The following is a 21701-nucleotide window of genomic DNA, read 5'->3' as shown; positions in this document are numbered from 1 at the left end:
TAGACAGCCAACGTTTTATTCTGGTGACCGAGCTGCAGAGGATGTTGAAACGCAAACATAGCAGACACACTAATTACTTGTGAAACAAACACTTAAATAAAGTCTTTTTAAACCCACATGTGGTCGAGAACTACAACCAGCCGTCACTTCATCACAGACAGAAGCTGCCTCAGTGAGTGAGGCGACATTATATTTAGTCAGTGTGTTTACAGCAGGTGATGATCGACCCGTTTCTTCATGTTCCCTTTACAGTAGATAGTAAAGAACTGATGACAGCAGAGTGACAGAAATCAACTCCAAGATGTTTTTTCCTAATCACTTTGATTCCTATAATTGCTGCAATAAAGCCTGATTTTAAATCTTTAATCTCCGACGTTTGTCTCGATTCATGCGTTTGTCTTCTTCTGTTGTCAAATATTTACGGACTGTACGCCCGACACGCACCCGTCTGTCACTTCGCTGTCACGTCTCGTCACTCCTTAAAAATAATTCTGCCTCGATTGAGTTTATTTTACCCGCCGACGGGACTTTTTGAACCTTTAATATAATCTATTCTCGTCTGTTTCAGGTAAATATACAGACAGACAGGTGAGTGACAGTCAGACGGGAGACGCAGGAGATGAGTGAGGGAGGAGACGGATCAGTCGGATCAGTCGGCAGAGTGAAGGAAGAACAGGAGGTGTCTGCCTGCTTTTACCGTCTGAGTTATGAGCAGCCCTAATGTGATAAGCATGCATTACAAACACACACACACACACATGCTGTATGCATTAGGACCAGAAAACGCTGAGCTGAGTATCTGTGTGTGTGTGTGTGTGTGTGTGTGTGTGTGTGTGTGTGTGTTACAGGCGAGCACACACACGACACACACATGACTTATTCCTCCCTAATGCTGATACATTAGCCGTTTGATCCGCTTCTAATGTCCCATTAGGGATGCCGTACATGCAGGGTCACACCTTGCACAGAGATGATGTCATACTTTACATGTCGGCTCAGAGGGATGTGGGGCACACACACACACACACACACACACACACACACACACACACACACACACACACACACACACACACACACACACACACATCTTCTCCTGCTAACACACAGTGAGAGAGTGTCCGGACGTGCGGTTTCAGATTTCAACTCTTCTCACCAGTGATGTGAACATGGAAACGTAAATGCTGACGAGCGACACACACACACACACACACACACACACACACACACACACACACACATATATATTGACCAGAGAGAGCGTTCGTGCATCACCAGGATTACTCATATTAGTGATGCTGGTGACCTCGGCACAATGTATGACATCATTAAAATGAGTCGCATAGTGACACACAGTTGTGAGTCACCAGGGAAGTCACCAGTCTAACAGGGGTGACACACACACGCAGACACACACGCAGACACACACACACTGGTCAACCTCTCCAACACAGACATTTCTGCACAATTAGCGTCGCCTTTGTTGTGCTGAATAATCATCCTGATTGGAAAATGAAAACCAAAGAATCTTTTTGCAGAGCTCCACGTCAGTGCCAGCACATACTGATTCTGCAAACACGGATCTGTAAGACATTAGTGACGGACAGAAACCATCTGTTTCAAGTTCTAAGAAAACAATGACAGTAATAACAGTATAACGTACGTTGTAAGTGAATAAACATGAACACTGAAATTCACACTGATGCACTGATGTGCCATGTGTTTCACATTTCTGTGACTCACAAGTCAAGTTCCCACTCGAATGCAAAGTTTAAATACATAAAACAAAGTAAAGAGCGTTCCATTAGTTTATGTTAGCGACTCCATTTCTACGCTAACATGAGCTACTGTTGCTCTCTGTTAGCGGAGCAGAAGGAGGCACACAGATGAGAATCACTTTCTTTGACTGTCGTGGAAAATCTGACGTGAGTCCTTCACAAAGAAATCCACAGAAATACAACAACGGGTGTGTGTTGGTTATCCAGTTTGCATCGGCAGACGCTGACAGTCACCTACTCAGAAGTATAAAGAGGTGTAAAGATGTGTTTCCAGTTTCATCTAAGCCAAGAATAAAAACTTTTAGAATTCTCACTCAGGTTTTTATGCATAAAATTGAAAATGCATCTCAAAACAGGTGGATGTGAACACACAGGCTGATCTGGGATCAGAGTGTAACACTGCACCTTTTAGTCATTAAGTTTAACAGATGATTCCAGGACCTGAGAGGGAAGTTATTGTCTTTTTTCTTCTTCCTTCCACCATTTCTCCTGCTGCGGTGAAGTCGGGACTACAGACCAGGAGACGTGATTGATTTCTTTGTGCATCAAAAGCTGCTTTTCTGCTTCTTCCTGGCTGATCGCCCACACAGCTGATGTGGAGCAGATTAAGGCCCGTAAACTGGTTCCTGATTGTTAAACACCTGTAGATGGTTTGAAGCTCCAGAACATCTATGGATCAAGATTCTGGTATTCTGAACAAACATTTAGTAAATCAAAAGACAAGTGTGTGTTGCAGCGCCGAGCAGCAGCAGAGTGTGTGAGATAAATACTGCAGTCAGATTCACTGTACATACATACATATGTGACCGTGTACATTAACTGTATGTGCACATATGGATGCTGAAGGGATCGTGGACACACAACCTGGCAGCAGAACACCGGTGAGTGTGTGTGTGTGTGTGTGTGTGTGTGTGTGTGTGTGTGTGTGTGTGTGTGTGTGTGGCGAGCAAAATCCCCTCAATGTTCACTGAACAATTATAGAATCGGCTGTCTGCTGGTAATCCTCTCATACACTCCACTGCCCCGTCTGTCTGTCTGTCTGTCTGTCTGTCTGTCTATCTATCTGTGTGTGTGTGTGTGTGTGTGTGTGTGTGTGTGTGTGTGTGTGTGTGTGTGTGTGTGTGTGTGTGTGTGTGTGTGTGTGTGTGTGTCTGTCTGTCTGTCTGTCTGCCGTCTTCATAGCGCTGGTAACAAACTCTTATAACTTCAATAAAAGGGCTGATCGATACTCGCAACGAGCCCGGCAAGTGTGTGTGTGGCGCCAACCATCACCCAACCACCCATATCGACACACACTAACACAGACACACATGCACACACACACACACACACACACACACACAGGAGCATAAGAAGAATATTCTCACAGTGCTCCCACATGCATCCAGCATCTAAACAAATACTGATGATACATGTGCACGCTCTCTTTCTGTCTCAAACACACACACACACACACACACACACACACACACACACACACACACACACACACACACACACACACACACATGCACGCACGCACACACACACTGACTGCTGGTGGGCAGCAGTAATAAAGTCTCAGGGTTCGATCGACCACATGGCTACACCATGATGAATTACCCAGGAATACACACACACACACACACACACACACACACACACACACACACACACACCCACACACACACACAGAGAAGAGAGACCTTCTTCTACACTGAGAGCGTCCAGAGGTTTAATGATTTGCCTGTTGTGATTTCAGATGTAATCGGAGCTTCTCGGCAGATGAACTATTTTTCTGTCTTTTGAATGTTTCCGTTCCTGCGCGTCCAAAACAACTCGACCTGATCTCGCATGAAAAAGAAAAATCTACACGATTTATGGCTGAATCTGGTCTGATACCCGATCAATGCATCCAGCAGTTACTCTGGTTGCATTTCCAGCAGCTCGGCGGTTCTCATTGACGTTTTGCCTGGAAATATCTTGTGTGACATCATGTTGCCTATAATAAACTTAACCGTTGATCCATGGGAATCAGAGAGTCAAACAGGCCTGAAAGTACAGTACACGTATTGTCTTGTTATAGTGCTGAAGTGCTTTATGGACGACGGGGGTCAGATTCAGTTCTTATGGTCCCATTTAGTAAAAGCAACGTGCTCATTTGTTTTATTTTTCCTGACAAGCAAAACCACAGCAAAGAATCGTCCTGGCTGAAGCTCAGACGAAGAAACATTTTCTCATGTTTTCAGTCATTCATGTAACTTTGGGTATTTAATCTTAATCAGTTCATATGTTCTCCCAGCATGCATCGCGGGATCTGATGGATCAAAATGCAGGTTTGACCGATTAGATTGTTTGGATCAGATTATCCACTGTCTCAGCACAGCGGTCGAGCTTCATGTCCCCTTTATTTCACAGAGGCTGAGGTGGAATCATTACATATTCTGTGTTAACAAGGTGTGTCTCGCGCTCTGTAAATCTGTGTGTTCGTGTGTGTGAGTCAACAATCCTTTTCTCTGCTCTGACTCAGCTTTTACCAGAAGGTGGAACTCACATCACTCATGATATCACACACTTCTGGTTGCCAGCATCATTTCCTGCACTTGTTTTTCCGCTGCGCTTATCGTTAGCCCGATCGTACAGGAGGTAAATCTTTCCACATGTCCGCTTCAGTCCCGACTCTCACAGACGTTTTTATTAAATCTGAAAAAGGTTTGAAAAAAAAACACTTTTTTTAAAAACACGACTGGTTCCCGTCAACGTCAGCTCCCTCCTGACGCAAATGAATCAGTCAAATTGGATAAGAACACATGTAGAGTTTATGTTGTGGGTCAATTGATTGATCAATAAATCAGCAACCATGCAGATACACGATTGATAATTTTAGTCATTTTTCAAACAAAAGCATTTGATGGCTTCAGTTGTGATCTCTACTTTTCACACTTCATGATGTTTTATGGACCAAAAGTTAAACAATGAATCATGAATACGACTGTCGTGTTTTGAAGTGAACGACTGGTCGTAAACTTTGTGCTGAGGAAATGTGGAGATAATTCCCAGCATGCCACGATATTAACACTTGAATTAACGTGATGAATTATGATAATATGTCCAAGTCGGTTTTTCAAAGCCTTGAGTTCGGCACTAGGGCAGCTGCCATCTTGGTTTTTAAAGAGTCCTTGAGTAGAGAGAGTCGTGTCATCTGCATTTACTCCAATGGACCTTTTAAAAGTAATGGAGGATCGTGGAAACTCTCAAAAGTTCCTGGAAGTTAGCTGCAAGAACTGGCAGCCCAGTACTGTTAATCAATAAATGACAAAATCATGTATTAACTACAAACTTCTGTCCCTCCGTATTCATGGGATTTAATTGTCTTTTGTCTTTTGGTTGTTTGGAGCCAGAGGTGAACATATTAGGAAGAGAGGGTGAAGTCGAGGAGAATATCCTGATTGGATCTGACTGATAATCGAAGGACACGACATGGCTGCGACTCACCAACTCCAGTATCGGCTCTTCACCCTCCAACACACCCGGATTTATCGTTTACTTCCCTCTACATGGGACAATATTTTAGAAACTGAACATCACGCTGAATTAAGGAAGACGTGGAACTTACGACTGAAACATTAACTGTTTAATGAGGTAATAAATCCAGTCAGAAGTGGGGACTCTTTCTCATAAGCTTACATACAGTCTGGCATTCTGTCGTTTGACTTTTAAACCAAAACCTGGTTTTGATCCCCGTCCGTCATATGATCTTATTTTTCCCGAGTGTATGTTTGGACACCTGCACAACAACGACCTCAGTGTTGTTGTAAAACCTGCACAGAACGCTGTCAACGAGTAAAAACAATCAATACTTCAAACTATGAATCCACAGACGTGACAAACGTCGGAGGTGTGAGGTTTTCTTGTTCCCACGGTGAGAACAAACACCGTACGTGATTGCGAGCACATGTGCAGGAGTCAGGGTGTCGGCACGACCGCTATGACATCACGTCATCTCCACATCATCACATCATGACCACCGCCCGTTCTCTGACGATGTCACAGCAAAGACAGCCAATCCTGGATCGGCTCCAGTTGGGGGAACGAGGAAGCCAATCAACAGCAGCTGCTCTGAAGGTCGTGACCCCGCGCCCACCCAGATAGGCCAGCTGAACCGGGCCGACACACACACACACACACACACACACACACACACACACACACTTTGAATCGTGGCCCTGCATGTACAGATGACAGGGTTTGGTATCAAAGCGGAGCTCGTCGTTTGGTGCTAATTGTTTACACGTGCTGATCCTTTAAACGCTCCGCTTGATCTCCAGCTGATAAACGAATAATCAGATATATCGCTCTGATTCAAACGCTCACCCTGCTAACGGAGGTTAAGCAGCTCACACACACGCCGAGGTCACGACGAAGTAGAAACAAAAACCCCACAGGAGGTTTGAAAACACATAATCTGCTCGGAAATATAAAAATAACACAAAACAAACAAACAAAACGTAAACACCAAATTATTTTGCTCTTTGTGTTTCGTGTGTACGTCTCTGTGTGCTTCTGCTTTGATAGCAGCTGCAGGTTTGATCTCGGTTAGAGCTGCAGGATCTGTCATCTGAAGAACGAGACGGATCCATCGTCCAGTGAGAGCGTCAGATGAAAAGTGCGCGAGGTGATGCAGATTGTTTCTGTACCTTTGGCAGCCGCTCGGGGTCCCCGGGATGCCGCGGGATGACCTTCTGAAGCCTCTGGAAGCCGTAGTCGATGGTCGGCTCGTTCAGTGCTGCACAACAAACAGAGAGAGGAGGAAAGAATTAGTAAAAAGGAAAATGAAAGCGGTTGTTTTATCATCTGCTCTCGAGCTACGTGAGTTTCCTCATCGTAATAATAATAATAATATTAATCCAGGGAGACGTTTCTTAAAGATCTCATGAAACAGGCATTTTATCTGAAATGTCTGGAAGACTTCAGCGATGACTTCATGCAGCGTTCGTGGGTGTAACTAAAGTCCATAAAGTCGTTGCACAATGAAAATATTTGAACAATCTCGTCTTTCTGTCATAACTCCACAGCTCTGTAACTCCATAACTGTTGGGCCGGTGGTTCTGGTTTGGTTTCACACTCCAATAAAAAAATAAAGAATCAGTATTTTATGATCAATGTTTCGCCTTTTTTTTAATGATTTAGCCACAAAAGTGTTTGAAACATTTTTCTCTGTTTCTTGCTTATGTTGTGTTTCACAGACAACCAGTAATTTCTTGTGCTACATATTGTGACACAGCAGATGATAGTTAGAGCTAATGTGAGTGTTTTCTGAACTTAAACCTCAGAAAAGATAACAACAGCTTATTCTGACACATGTAAGTCTGACTTTCACTCTCTTTGAGCTCTGTTTTGGTCTCCACCATCTACTGAAAGAAACATTCGGCTCTTTAGCTGCTAAATGTCTCGTCTTTCTGACAGTTAGAGCTGGACAGGCTGCTAATTTAGAGCTTTTTTTCTGCATCTCAAAATTACTCAAAAAGGAAACCAGAACCATGAAGCTGACGGACGTGAAACCAAAACAATGTTCTGAAGGACGCTGTGATGCCGGAGCTCAGACAAAGTTCAGGCTCGGCAGACTTGGATCCACAAAAATTGATTACAGACATTTAAAGAACGGTCTCAAGGATGTCGTGGCTAATTTTTTTTAAATTTCAGTGAAGGAGAAACAGGCACGATAAGATTTTCCAACATCTGCTGTCTCTAGAAACTTTCTGCTTTGTTTTTTTCACCCTTAACCTCTTTTTATGATGCGAAGAGATCCTGCTGCTTTCCAGCAAAATCCCAGTTGTGTCATATATTGTAAAAACAGTAAAAGCAATGACGGACCAGTGAACCTTGATGGGAAAAAGCGGAGCTCATCCTCACTTCCTTCAGCCCTGAGAAAAATCTAAATATGCAGATGTTCTTGTTTCTCGTGCAACTCGTCTGTGACATCAGCTGCTTTGGCTGACTCAACGAATGTGGCAGCAGATTACGAGAGTAGAAACGTCACTCTGTTCACCGTCAGCGCTGCTCAAACCTGCACACATGATGAACTGACAGAGAGTCACAACATCTGTGCCCGTCAGCGGGGGGGAGGTGGGTCTGAGCAGAGCGAGGAGACGATGACTTCCCATTCTGTGACATTTTGTTCCCAAGCACCACGCTGGTATCAAGTGAGGAGGTTTTTTTTTGTGAAACTGGGTTGGAAAATGATGAACCTGCTCAGCGGGATGTCTAAGAGCCGACAGAAGCCCGGAGGTTAGAGAGGCGGGCTGTGACTCAAAGGTCGGCAGTTCAAAATGTGGCTGGGAAACTGTCGCTGAGGAAAAGTCGACGCTCAGCGGCTGCTGAGGAGAGTTTCACCGGATCTCCTACGGTGGCTGGTTGTTCTGACAGAGTTCATCCTTAGACACTGAGCCGTCATCACGATACTGAAGCTGCTTTAAATATTATGGCTTCAACTAAATGTCGAATAAAGAGACTCAGACATCAGTTTAAAAGCCCCCGAAGAGTTGAGACGATTAATTTAGTCAGAACTGAAGCTGCGTCGTCGTATCAGGAGCAGGACGATTTCAGGACAGTTTACTGTGGTCAGTCTCATAAAAAGTACCCAAAAGTTATACTTGAGTAAAGATATCATGTTAAAATATTACTTTGGTAAACAACAAAGTCACCAATTAAAATAAAACTTGAGTAAAAGTATCTGATATCAACTGTATGTATGAGGTCGACTCATTATCGACTGGGCCAATTATTAGAGCTGATTTTCAACAACTAAATTAATCTGAAAGTGTCTTACTTTGGCTCTGATGTAGCTGGAAATCTGCAAAGCAATTAGTAACTTAAGTTATCAAATAAATGTAGAGTAAAAGTACAATATTTGCCTCTAAAATGTAATGGAGTGGAAGTGTAGTAAACAGTAAATGTACTCGGTTACACTCCACCAGGTGTGCAGGTGTAACTGAATATAAAACACTTCTCTGTGTTGTTGTCTGTCGTTGTAACGCTGCTACGAGTACTGAAATATTAAATATGTTGTTCAGGTGAAGTTAGTCTGATGTAACACGTGCAGACCTGCAGGAGCCGCGTGATGAAAACACTGCAGGTGTGATCTCAAAGATTTCAGCGCTCGCTTTAATGTTGCGATTACGTTCTCCGACAGTCTTTATCCAGTCGACACGTCCGTCACAGTTAATGTGTGTGTATGTTCATCTGTAGTGAACACGTGTCTGCAACTCACCGCTCAAACTTACTGTGTGTGTGTGTGTGTGTGTGTGTGTGTGTGTGTGTGGTGTGCAGCTGGAGTGATATTTGGTACTTTCCACATCCAGCGCTGGTAAATTACTTGCAGCTGAAGGTTTTATAGTATATGTTGTTGGCTAGTATCTTTTAGCATGTGCGTGTGTGTGTGTGTGTGTGTGTGTGTGTTTTATATGTATGTCTGTTTTATTATCACATCACACCCAAGTTTCTGGTTTCTGTTATATCCTAAACCACTCAATTTGTTAGCGACATAACTCCATAAATTCTGCAGCTGTATAAGAACCAGATGTCAAACCGACGTGACCGACACGTCGCCCACTCTGAGGAAACTTCAACATTTCAAGAATTTCTGGACAAACGTATGATTTATAGAGGATAATCAGGTCAACGTAACTGGCCCAGGAAAAACAGAGGAGGATGTGAGAAGGAATGGAGACTAAGAGAGACGAGGTGAGGTGAGGAGAAGAGTGTTGAAACATCCTACGAAATTAAAAAAACAAAAAAACCCAGAAAAAACTCAGTTATGGTTGAGAAAAACAAAACTACAAAAACAGCTGCCAAACAGTCGGTGGGATATCAACTGTCAGAATCAACTGCCAGTGTCAGATCCACGCTCTCTGGAGACATTTAAACAATGCCAGCGCTAATATAACACACACACACACACACACACACACACACACACACACACACACACTGAACATAACAGGATGACTTAGAGTGGTTTCGATGCCTGAAGGCCTAAAGTGTCTCCAACCGACTCTTTATTAATAGAACAATATGTTCCTTAAATCAGCGGGTGGTGGATGCTGGTGTGTGTTTAAAGGTTGGTGTGTAGCCGACGTATGGGCGTACGTTAATGGACTGTGTGTGTGTGTGTGTGTGTGTGTGTGTAGGTCAGGTTTCTCCAACGATTCCTTTGGCGGTTTCTTTCTGCGCGAGACAAAAATAGTATCGTCGCAGCAAAAGCTACGTCCAATTGATCACACATCAGCTGTGAAAGGCGTCGCTAACACCAGCGTTCACCGCGGCAGCTACAAAACACCGAACGCAGATCGATTTCACATGAACGCTGTTCTGACGTGGAGGAAAGTGAAAACAGAAGTGCTGAAATGTCGAGAGGAGATGAGGAGGTTGTAAAATGTGACAGGAGGAATATAATTCAACATGTGATCTGATGTTTAAAGTCAGTTTTGAGCACAAACGCTCTCTCTAGTTTACAGTCTGGACCTTTGATCCTGAGTCAGAACCTTCAGCTGTTTCACGCCTGCTGAGGAACCTGAACAGGAACCAGAGGCCCGTTTCTCCAGAACAATCCAACAGTTATTGGGAACTGGACTGATTACGATAGATCACGATCAGTGAAGCGTCCGATGGAGGCGATGAGAGACTCAAACCACAGCGTTTGTTCTCTGCAAACGTCATGAAGCTAACGTGATGCTAACGAGAGACCTCGACTGTACGAGTCTGACAATCCAACTGAGAACGTTCCTGTTGTTTTCTCTCGTTTCTCTGACGGCGTTTTCTTTACTTGAGTATGTTTATTAAGAAGTTTAATGAACTCAAATGTATTTATTTTATTGAAAATTGGAGAGAAATCAAAATCTGTTAATCAGAAAAATGCTGAGTATTGAATCTAATAATTGGCGAGTGGACCCACAGTACACATACTTTTACTTGTTCCTGTGACATTTTCTCACAGAAATACAATCTACATATTCACATATTTTACTCTGAGGTCATATTTAAGCACAATATCGTCACTACTAAAGCATTTTCACAACACTGGTAATATTCCTCCTTTAAACATCATCACAGATTTTATTCTGAACATCACTTCACATGTATGAACTCGAATGATACGACGATCGCTATATTTAAGTTCAGGCACTAAACTAAAGAACGCTTCAGCCTCTTCTGTCCGATACACAAATGCAAAGTAATAATATTTGCTCTCATTTTCTTTCTCTAACAGCTCCTGAAGATGATTCTGGTGCTTGAACCTGTTTAATCTCCTCTCGATCTGCCACCCTGCTGCCCATGAAAGCATCTCTGCGTGAATCCCTCCCTCCCTCCTCCTCCGCCTCCTCCGTCTCCTTCCCCCCCCCTCCTCTTTCTTAACTACACCTTCTGCCACTTTCATCCACCCGTTGCTCCATCACTCCTCCTCCAGCCTCGCTCCTCCTCTCAGAGTCCAGAGCCGGGCCCCGCCGATCAATACTCATAGAAGTTTCATGAGGACAGACCCTCCACTCCTGTCTCGCAATAAAACGCCAGCAGAGGAGGAAGTGAGAGAGAGAAAAAGGGGGAGATATTGTTTGTGTTGGAGGATTTCTTATGTGCATTTATTAAACAGCGGTGAGGTCTTTTTAGTTATCTCTTTTGCAAAGTAGAGAGAAAAAAGGGAGTGTGAGGGAGAAAAGGCAAGGTGAAAGAAGAGAGGAGGAGGAGGAGGAGGAGGAGATGTGGTGAGATCGATTCTCTGGCCAGCCAGCAGTTCAATACCACTGAATTATTGCTTCATTCTTCCCCTTATGAGATGAGATCTCTTTCTCTCTGCAGCGCTTCTCTTCTCCGCTCGCTGACTTTTGTGTATGTGTGTATGCACGTGTGTGTATCTGCATGTGTGTATCCGTGTACGTGTGATCCACTTACGACCCGATCGATACTTTCTACCATCTGGTTTTTAAAAGTCCACCTTTCTGTCTCTGGCCTTTTTTTTTTATCTTTTTTATTTTCATGTTTACGTGTCTCTCTTTTGTCTCGCCCTCCTTCGACGTCTCAATCCTCTCCGTGTCTGAGTGAAGATGAAAAAGGCAAATCGAGAAAAGTCGAAAGTCGCGTTGCTTTTTCTGCTTTCGCTTAAAAGTTTTTCCTCTGACAGCCGAACAGTGGGTTTTCTTATGCAGCTGCATCGACTATAAATCAGCTCCATGTATGTGTTGTGTGTGTGTGTGTGTGTGTATCGATTGTTACTTTGTACCATTGTGCGTTTATAGGAGTGTGTGATGTCGAGAATGTTAATTTTCCCCACCAGACCGATGAGGCAGACATACGGCACTTTGTGTATGTGTGTGTATACAGTGTGTGTGTGTGTGTGTGTGTGTGTGTGTGTGTGTGTGTGTGTGTGTGTGTGTGTGGTAGGCCATCTGTCAACCAGACTACTCACCATCTTTCCCTCATATCTCTCTGATTTACAATTACTTTCAACTCCTGCCCCTGTTTGAAAGTGTGTGTGTGTGGCGCGTTGTGTAAGACACGACCCTCAGCGAGCGCTGCTTTGTGTGTGTTTACGTTGCTGCAGACTTTGTGTGTGTGTGTGTGTGTTTAATTGCTCGGTCCTTACACCCAGAGGCGACCGCAAACCAAAGCACTGAAAAACCACACCAGCCAATCAGCGTTCACCGCCGCGACCTTTCACCAGCGACTTCCAGAAAGGAGTCGACCTTGAGGCGGGGTCAGGCAACCGCAGGAACCGATCCCGTTTCCCGGGTCACATGTTGAAGCCATCAGCCAATCGCGAGGTCACGGGAGGTCATCTCCGCCCAATAGGAGCAGCAGTTAGTCACCAGACGGACCAATTACCAGCCGGCTCGCCTCGGGTCAGACCAAAGATGTTTTGACTAAAGAACACTGAAGGAGGAACGCAGAGCGAGGAAACTACCGACCGCCGACGCTCAGACGACATTTAACACGACGAACGCTCAGAAGTCTTTCAAACGTCGTCACATCAGAAACAAAAACAACATTCTGAGTCTGTTTTCACTCAGTTGTTCCACTTTTCATTTCATGTGTTTAATCTTGTGTTTGTTCACTTCCTACAGGTGGAGCTATTTTCTAAAGTCTGCTCAGCCAAACCGCAAACAACAACTTCTCTCCTCCTTTTGTTCTTCTCTCTTGCTGTTGTTGCATTTTTTATTTCATTTATTAAAAATGTATTTATTACTATTGTATATAAGTCTGTACATGTGACTTGTTTTCATGTAAATGTCTTTGATTTGTTTCTTGTGCACAAATTAGTTTTGCTTTTAGTCAGAGAACATGACTGAAGCTTGAAAAGAAAACTCACTTTCATTTTGAACAGGAGATATTAAAGCTTTTGTGAGCTGAACGTTACGTTTCTACAAGTTTACACACATATTTGACAATTATAAGCATGATGTTGATGTTGTGAACACCTTAAATGTCAATATGACATCTGTGACCGCTGCTTTGTTCTGTTGTGTAACCAGAGAAATCATTGTTTTGTCTGAGGTGCGTTTCATTTAGTCACCTGTTGCCAGACGCTCGGGAGGGTCCAGGTGAGACGTAACGTGAATACAACTAACTAAAACACATTTCTGCCTGAGTCTTGTAGTTTGTTTTCCATTTGCGATGGTGGATGTAAAAAGATGAAGACAACAACTCCCATGATCCCACTCTGCACTTCAAAATGTCATGAATCTAACTCGTTGGTTTAAATTGTTCTGACCGAGTTAATATCCAGCGGCTGAAGGTTTTAACAGCAACATTAAAACTTCCCAATTTACCCGCTGTCAGTTTTTTTCATCTTCATTGATCAGGTGTAAATCCTCGTCTATATCTTGGGTTAATTGGGTCATTAAACGCCTCTCACACCGAGAAGAATTCACACGGCAGCTGTTTTTTTTTCTTTCTGTGTGAATGACGTCATCGTTACTGTGTGATGGAGCCATGTTGAGCGGATCAATACCAGACATCACATCACCTCCATCCATTTCCACATGTATGTGTGAGCAAAATGAGCAAACACACAGACAGACACACACACACACACACACACACACACACACAGACGGACACACACATACTTCTCCTTTTTTTTCTGCTTTTCCCCTTTTTACTGAATTTAGCAGGAAAACACTCATTCACAGTCAACAGTCAGAAACCACACACTCTTTTTCCTCCATCATTGTGTTCAGTGTGTGTGTGTGTGTGTGTGTTTGTAAACTGGGTGTTCTGGATGATTTCACTAATAGTTTCAGCATGGCGGGCTATAAAGAGCAGACTGTTTAATTGTAGCTGGTTTTAACGAGCCTCTGATTATGGCAACATTGTAACGAGTGCGGGTCGTTAATGTTGACTAATCTGCAGTCATTAGCTCGACACTGTCTGGCCTCAGCGTGAACTGCAACTCATAGGCGCTATTCACACACACATGCACAGAAAACACACGTTCATAGAGACAAAGATTAGAAATGAATCGTGTGTTTTAGGCAGCGGTGCCGTGGACCGACCTGTGTAGATGAACCGTCCCGGTGTGCCTTTGCAGAACTGTTTGGACTTGTAGGACAGAGTGACCTCGACGACCCCGGGGATGTGTCTGGGAGGCGTCTGCACCCGGATGGCATGCGGCGTGATCAGCTGGACAAGGAAGGAAAAGGAGGAGGCAAGAAGTCAGTACGCGAAAACACACACAGCACCTGATGATCAGGACAATGCGACTCACAATCACTGAAATAACTCTGAGAGGTTTTCTGCCAACAGACGTGTTGAGAGTTGTGCAGCCCGGTCAGCTTGTTTACAGCGCGCAACTGCAGCAAACACCACAGAACTGTTTTCTTTGTATGTTTGCAGGAGCCTTTTTGCTTGAGCTGCAATCCAAAGTTTATTTTAGTTAACGGGTCGGACGGGTTGCATTTGCACTTGTTAAAGTGGTTAAAGCTCCTCTGAGCTGTATTTACATTCAGACTTTATTTTTGCATCAGTCTGATTGCAGGTCCTGGATCAGAACTTTAGTGAGACACAGTTTCCTTTTGCTCATTTTAACTGACATATAAAAGCAGTATTGATTGAAATCATATAAAGTTATGATTAGTTATGACAGCAGCGTCTCAGAAACGCCATGGTGGCACTAAAGGAGAGGAGGAACCAGAGGAAAATCCAGTTCCCTCCAGTCGGAACAGCTGACGTCATACAATGCTAAAACACGGCGGACGTGTTAAAAGAAACGTCTGTAACAGAATTTAGTTTTTGAATCTGGGTGGACTGGACCGAATGTTAAATATATACTGAATCCAAACATCTTTGTTACACAGGTGAGAACTTTTTATTGACCTGTATGTGACACTGACGCCTGGAACACACTGCAGATAAAGATTATGTTGGACGCATTTTGGAAAACAGGAAGAGTTCTTCACAAACCAAAAGGAAGTCCAGGCACGTCGAGTGTGTCAGACGAGGACGGGAGTATTAAAAAGTCTTTATTAAAGTGGTAACATCATGTAGGAGCCAACGTGTTTTGACTCCTCGGTCTTCAACAGACGACCAGACAAGTCATCACGACTTTTATGGACGGTTTTCGGAAAAACTTTTTCATATTTGTCCGGCGAGATTTTGTGAAAAATCAGCAGGTAGCATTGACAGTCGCAGACAAACAGAAGTTGGCACACAGGCAATCGCTTTCTACAGACGCATTTTTCTTTCAAACTGTGTGTTTCTCGCTTCGGAATCGATAATCAGGTTGAGAGCAAATGAAACCTTCGGTGGGCCAGAATCCATCAGAAGCCCGACTGAGGAACGCTGAGAGCTGAGTCAGTCTGAACTGAGCTGAACTGAGACTCTGTACACATGTTAGTGTGTGTAAGTGTGGCTCTCAACACTGTAAACAAACCCCTCAGCTCTTAACACACACACACACCCATCCACGTATGCCAGCATGTACACTCACACACACACACACACACACACACACACACACACTGGGTGTTGTTGTTGTTGGAAGCCAGCCACGGTCGCTCGGCGCACACGGTGAGTGGAGTCAGAAGACAAATAAACATTCAGTAGAGGAGCTGCACCGGGGAGAGTACGATAGCAAGAGCTGTGTGTGTGTGTATGTGTGTGTGTGTGTGTGTGAGAGCGTGTTTTTGTGAACATTAAGCCGATGGCTATCGAAATCTGCTGATTTGATCAGTATTCCAGGGAGAAGGAGACGGAGGGAGAGTGGGTGAGGACGGTGCAGAGGGGCGGTGGTCGCCTGTTGGTGGAGACTCATTAGAGAGGCAAACCTCATTTAGACAAACATTAACACACACACACACACACACACACACACACACGATCACACACAGCTAAGAGCCCCGACCATGAAGGAAAGTATGTTTTCATATTGAATTACTTCCAACGGTCCGAGGGCAGAAGCACAGCGTCGAGGGGTTGAAACAACATGCAGACAGGATGCTGATTGTTGGCAAACTGACCTCGCTCCAAACCAGCATGGTACCGAAGATGACTTGGAGACCGTCGAAGAAGTTGTCGCCTATGATTATGACTGTGGCGCCCCCCGTGGTCCAGCCCTCGCTGGGACTGATGGCTTTAATGCAGGGAGGTGATCCTGGAGGGGGAGAGAGACAAATGTTGGAGGGTTACTGGCATCAAAAACATCTGAGAATACGATTCGATGAGTTTCTTTTAGCGCCTCTAAACAAGGAGGGAAATCTGGCCGAGCCGTTTCGTCGCTGTTGCATCTGCAGCTCGTTCATCTTCGCGCTGCTGGCTGCAGTCCAGACCATCACGCCTCGCTCACACACGATACACTGAGGCCTTCTCAAACCGAGCTTGCATACGGAGGTTTCTCTTGTGAATTGAGGTTTTAAATTATGTTTCTTCTCTTCTCGTTTCAATTTCAAACCATTATTCATTCAGTTTCAAGGACGTCTGTCCTCCATTTACACCTCGGCTTAAAATTAAATCTATATCTGGACACATTATGTGGATAAAGATGTTAACGCCGGTGTAAACGTGTTGTGAACTGAATTTGATCAGATCTGCATGAGCACATCTGGAGGGACTCTGTCTCACACTGTGTACAGTTATGAGGTGGGTGTGAAGACAATCTGACATCTTTAAACATCATAATATCAATAGAGATTTGTGTTTTCAGCAAAGTAGAGATGTAAAGGTTGTTGATCAAATTTAGAGCGAGCCAGAGAGAAAGCTGAAAGAAACACAGCTCCAGTCACTGATTCAGTGTTTATTCTGTCATGAAAGTGCCAAAAGTTGTGAGATTTAGCAGAACTGTGTGAAAAATTGAAGCAATGGCGGCAAAAATGAAAGATCTGCTGTTAACGAAGCAATTATTGCTAAATAGAGTCGTCTACATTTGCACTCTGCAACAAACCAGGACAGATGAAGAGAGGAATTACCTCTATAAGCTGAATTTACAAGAGGGAACAAATAATTTGGAATTTGTTGAGGACATCGTCTCACAAAGTTGATAAACTTTCCTAAAACTCAACAACCCACAAAAGTCAGTGATTCTTTAATGGAGTCTGGTGCTGAATTGTGCAGAGATCCGATGTGTATCAGTGACTTTCACTTTTACAAAAGTCATGTAGTGTCTTCACTCCTGGCTCGTTCTTTACAACGCTGTTAAACAAACTGTTCCAGAGTGTCGAGAACGAACAGGAAAGGTTTGCAGGCCGAAGAAAAGAGATTTATTTTGTTCATTTCTCTTAAAAGAAGAGACTCGTTTCAAAACACTCTGACTTCTTTATTAGTTTGAAACTCAGTGAAATAACCGACTGTTACTGTGACATCATTTTGTTCTCCTCCAAAGCTCGACTGACATGAGATTACTGCACTTCATATTCTAAACCAATGATCTGACATGGATAAACAAACACACACACACACACACACACACACACACACACACACACACACACACGCACACACGCACGCACACACACACACACACACACACACACACACACACACACACACACACACACACACACACACACACACACACACACCACAAGTCTTCAGACAGAATGGATACAGTCAGCTTTGTGTCATGTCAGTATTGTGTGTGTCGGGTGTATATAAGCTCAAATCCAACCCTACATCACAACAATAAAAGCTTGCGTGTTGAAACGTGTCTCCTCAAAGTCTGTGTGTGTGTGTGTGTGTGTGTGTGTGTATGTGTGTGTGTGTGTGTGTGTGTGTGTGTGTGTTAGATTATCGGCATCCATCTGAATTACATCTCTCAGCCTGGGATTGTTTATGAAAGAGAAGTGTAATGATATTAGACCTGCAGACACACACACACACAATGCATGGTGTGTGTGTGTGTGTGTGTGTGTGTGTGTGTGTGTGTGTGTGTGTAGTGGGTTGGATTAGCCAGATGGAGGGGCAGGAATCACCTGATAGGATTAAACCATCAACCATCTGGTGGCCATGCTGCTTACACTCACACAGATTCACACACGGGCAGACAGACACTCACACACACACACACACACACACACACACACACACACACACACACACACACACACACACACACACACACACACACACACACACACTCCTGTGTTACCGTGTTCTAGGTAAGACGGCGTTCCTTCCACGGGGTCGAGCCTGCGGGCCCGTCGGCCATGTTTGGAGTTGTTGTGGACGAACATGTTGTCGGACACGGACAGGACGTGTCCCTCCACGCTCACCGTAGTTGATACCACCACCTGGTGAAAGCGTGGCGGCCGGGGCAAGAGGATGATGGGACAGAACAGAGGGAGAGAGTCGGGTGAGACAAGAGGGAAAAAAATGAGGGATTACAAAGCTGGAGGTCTAGAGATCATCACGAGGAGGAATTAAAAGCGTGAAACTGTGAAAAGCTCTTTAAATGTAACCCGTTATCACAGCTATTACCATCACACTCCACACACACCCAGTCACTGTGTGTGTGTGTCTGTGTGTGTGTGTGTGTGTGTGTGTGTGTGTGTGTGTGGTGTCTATCCTCCTCTGTTCAATAGTTCCTGATGGGTCCGGCCCTTAATTATCTCCCAGGGAAACAGAGCTGTCTTCTCTGGTTCCACTACAATAGAGCTGCACAATTAGAGGCACAGATACTGTCACACACTGGCTACCGTACGACTCTCTCTGTCCTATCACACACACACACACACACACACACACACACACACACACACACACACACACACGTGCCATGGTAATAAATCTATCAGTATCTTGTGGCTGTCCGGTATCTCCACTCAGACTCGAGTGGTGTCTTCCTGATTGTGTTGTGGCCGCGAAGATAAGGAAATAATAAAGATGGCGGCGCATTAAATCTTATTCACAGCCTCTTTTCTTTCTTTCTTTCTTTCTTTCTTTCTTTCTTTCTTTCTTTCTTTCTTTCTTTCTTTCTCTTCTTCTTCTCTCTCTTCCCTCTGTCTCCCTGCATTGTGTGTATATTTATGTTCTGACCGGTCCGGGTCAGGGTCTCATGTTTCCTGTAAAGGCGCTGATCGCTTATTTACTTACACAGAAACACACACATACACACACACACACACACACACACACACACACACACACACACACACACACACACACACACACACACACACACACATTCCTGTGTATCGCTGAGTGTTACGTCCATAGAGGAGAGAGAAACTGCAAACACACACACACAAAAAAAACTAAAAATGTGCTGGTCTCTACCTGGAACCTCCTCATGTCTCGTGGGTTTCCTGCATTCTTTAGACAGTTCTGGTTGCACTTGAGGAAAAACTTGAGGAAGAATCTGCAGAGACACAGAAGACGGGCAAGATTTGAGGTTAAACATTAAACCAGAGATTGCTTTCCTTCAGGATAGAAACCCCAAATACAGACAGTAACCCCATAAACTGATAGAGAAATAAATATTTCATGCTGTTGGGAAGTCAAAATGAATTTCCTTGTGAAATGTGCTCGTGGATCGTGTTTTTTTGTTCTTAAATCCACACTAACTGGAGCTGCTTTGAAATGCCACATGAAGGTGTTGGATAGAAATACAAGAAGGCGAACAGAGCAGCACGCTGCAGCAGCACTGGTGGAAATATGCGACTGCGAGCCAGATAAAGTTTTGAAGAATCTCTGATTTGACCTTCAGATTTTAGCACCGACTGCAACTGTGTTCTGAATATGCAAAAGTGCCTGTTAAAGGAACATTTCACCCCCAAAAATACATATATTATCTCACACCTGCTGGGCTGTTTGTCTATCTGGACTGTTTTGGTGTGAGTGTGGGCTGTAACATTAAAGGAGCAGTACGCAAGATTTGACTACAGCTTGAATGTTGAATTGTAGCCACCGTTAACTAGTTAGCCGCGACGGTGAGACTGGAGCACCTGGAGAGTGTTGGTGCAGGGCTAGCTAGTTAGCATGTTAGCTTCAGTAAATATCCCTTTAGCCTCATACACAGATGTCTCAGTTCTTTGGATATTTTTTAGTATATTTTTATGTTTTAAGCTAGAATTCTTTCATATTGCACCTTCGGGCTCGCTCCTCGACTGAGCTGGTTAATTTATCTTAGTTAACGACCGTCTCGTCTGTGAGTAGATGGACGCTTTCTTCTGCGCGCTGATAGGAAAAGAAAATAGTTCCTTCAAGAAATTTCTCACAGGAAGTGCAAAAAAAAAAAATATTGCACTCTTTAGCAACTCAAACCCAAAAAATCTAGAGGGATAACTAACACTTCAGATAAGAGGAAAGTAAGTGTGTATTTTGATTTTAGGGCGGACTGTTCCTTTAAGACTCAAGAACTATTTCAAACAACTTTTATCAAGTGGCAAAATTCTTTCTTGTGGAGGCTTTTTCGCCCCCGTATGCTAACCCTGTTGTCAGATCATTATAGAAGGGGTAACTGTGTTGACATTGGGTGTTTGAAACGGGACCATATGTCATGAATCTATATTACAGAATAAATCAAACACACAGATGGCCATCAACAGCTAACAAACACATCCAGGTTGTGTTTTGGTGTGAGCCAGCTGGCCGGCCTGGCAGCAGCAACACGGCACGCTCGCACAATAACACAGACGCACACATGTTCGTGTTTGTGTTTGTTACAGCGTCTTTTCTTACTGTAAGTTGCAAAACCTTTTATATTCGCACACCGTGTTGCGCTCTTTCTCTTGCAGCACAAATGTAGCATTATAAGTTCCAAATAAAACCTGAGGGACTGAATATATTTTTGGTTTCCTCTCGGTGCTTTTACACTCCGCATCCAAACCGCTCTTAAATAATCTGAAGTTGTCTGCATCACCTCCGTTCCCTCATGGCAGAGCCTGGTGCTCCCATGTTCAGGAGATGACAGCCCTCGTGCTGGACCACCAGAACAAAGCAGAGGTGTGTGTGTGTGTGTGTGTGTGTGTGTGCGTGCAAACATGTGCTCTGCATGTGAGCGTATGTGCGGGTGTGACGGTGCAGCACAGCTCAGTGGCAGGTCTGAGTGTAAAACTCTGCGTTAACGAGCTCAGGCTTCGTTAGAACACCGGCGCTGGGATTCTTGCATGCCTAATTACGTTGACCCCTCACCCCCGGGTGACAGCCTATCACAGCGGAGGACAGCCACGGTGACCCCTGCTGACCTCCCACTGTCTAGTCCTCCTCACAACACTAGCATAGCGTTAACACGACCACCTCAGCTGACCCGCCGCCGCGTGAAGGAGGCGGTCGGGAGGAGAAAAGACTAAAGCAGCAAAGTGGAAGAAAGTGTTCAGATCTCTCAGAAATACTACAAGTAAAAAGTCCTGCATTTAAAAATCTAACATGAGAGAATACGTACGGATGAAATGTAAAATACTCAATCTGACACACAGCATGTTCTTGTTTAACGTACGGTTGATAAAATGTTTTTTGCTT

The 21701-nt window shown here is 44.1% G+C and overlaps 1 protein-coding gene across 2 annotated transcripts in view; it reads right to left on the bottom strand.

The window, feature by feature from the left end:
- Positions 1-21701, bottom strand: part of LOC119031729 (transcription factor COE1-A-like) — an 86920-nt gene that overhangs the window by 8515 nt on the left and 56704 nt on the right. For both annotated transcript variants that reach the window (XM_037120390.1, XM_037120391.1), the window contains exons 7-11: positions 19518-19599; positions 18391-18532; positions 16268-16401; positions 14306-14432; positions 6455-6543 (exon numbers count right to left, since the gene is read on the bottom strand). In XM_037120390.1, coding sequence (XP_036976285.1) covers positions 6455-6543; positions 14306-14432; positions 16268-16401; positions 18391-18532; positions 19518-19599 — 574 coding nt within the window. The remainder of the gene's footprint in view (positions 1-6454; positions 6544-14305; positions 14433-16267; positions 16402-18390; positions 18533-19517; positions 19600-21701) is intronic.

Source organism: Acanthopagrus latus, chromosome 13 (genome assembly GCF_904848185.1).
Source record: "Acanthopagrus latus isolate v.2019 chromosome 13, fAcaLat1.1, whole genome shotgun sequence".
Lineage (NCBI taxonomy): Eukaryota > Metazoa > Chordata > Actinopteri > Spariformes > Sparidae > Acanthopagrus > Acanthopagrus latus.
This window is presented reverse-complemented; position numbering and strand designations above follow the sequence as displayed.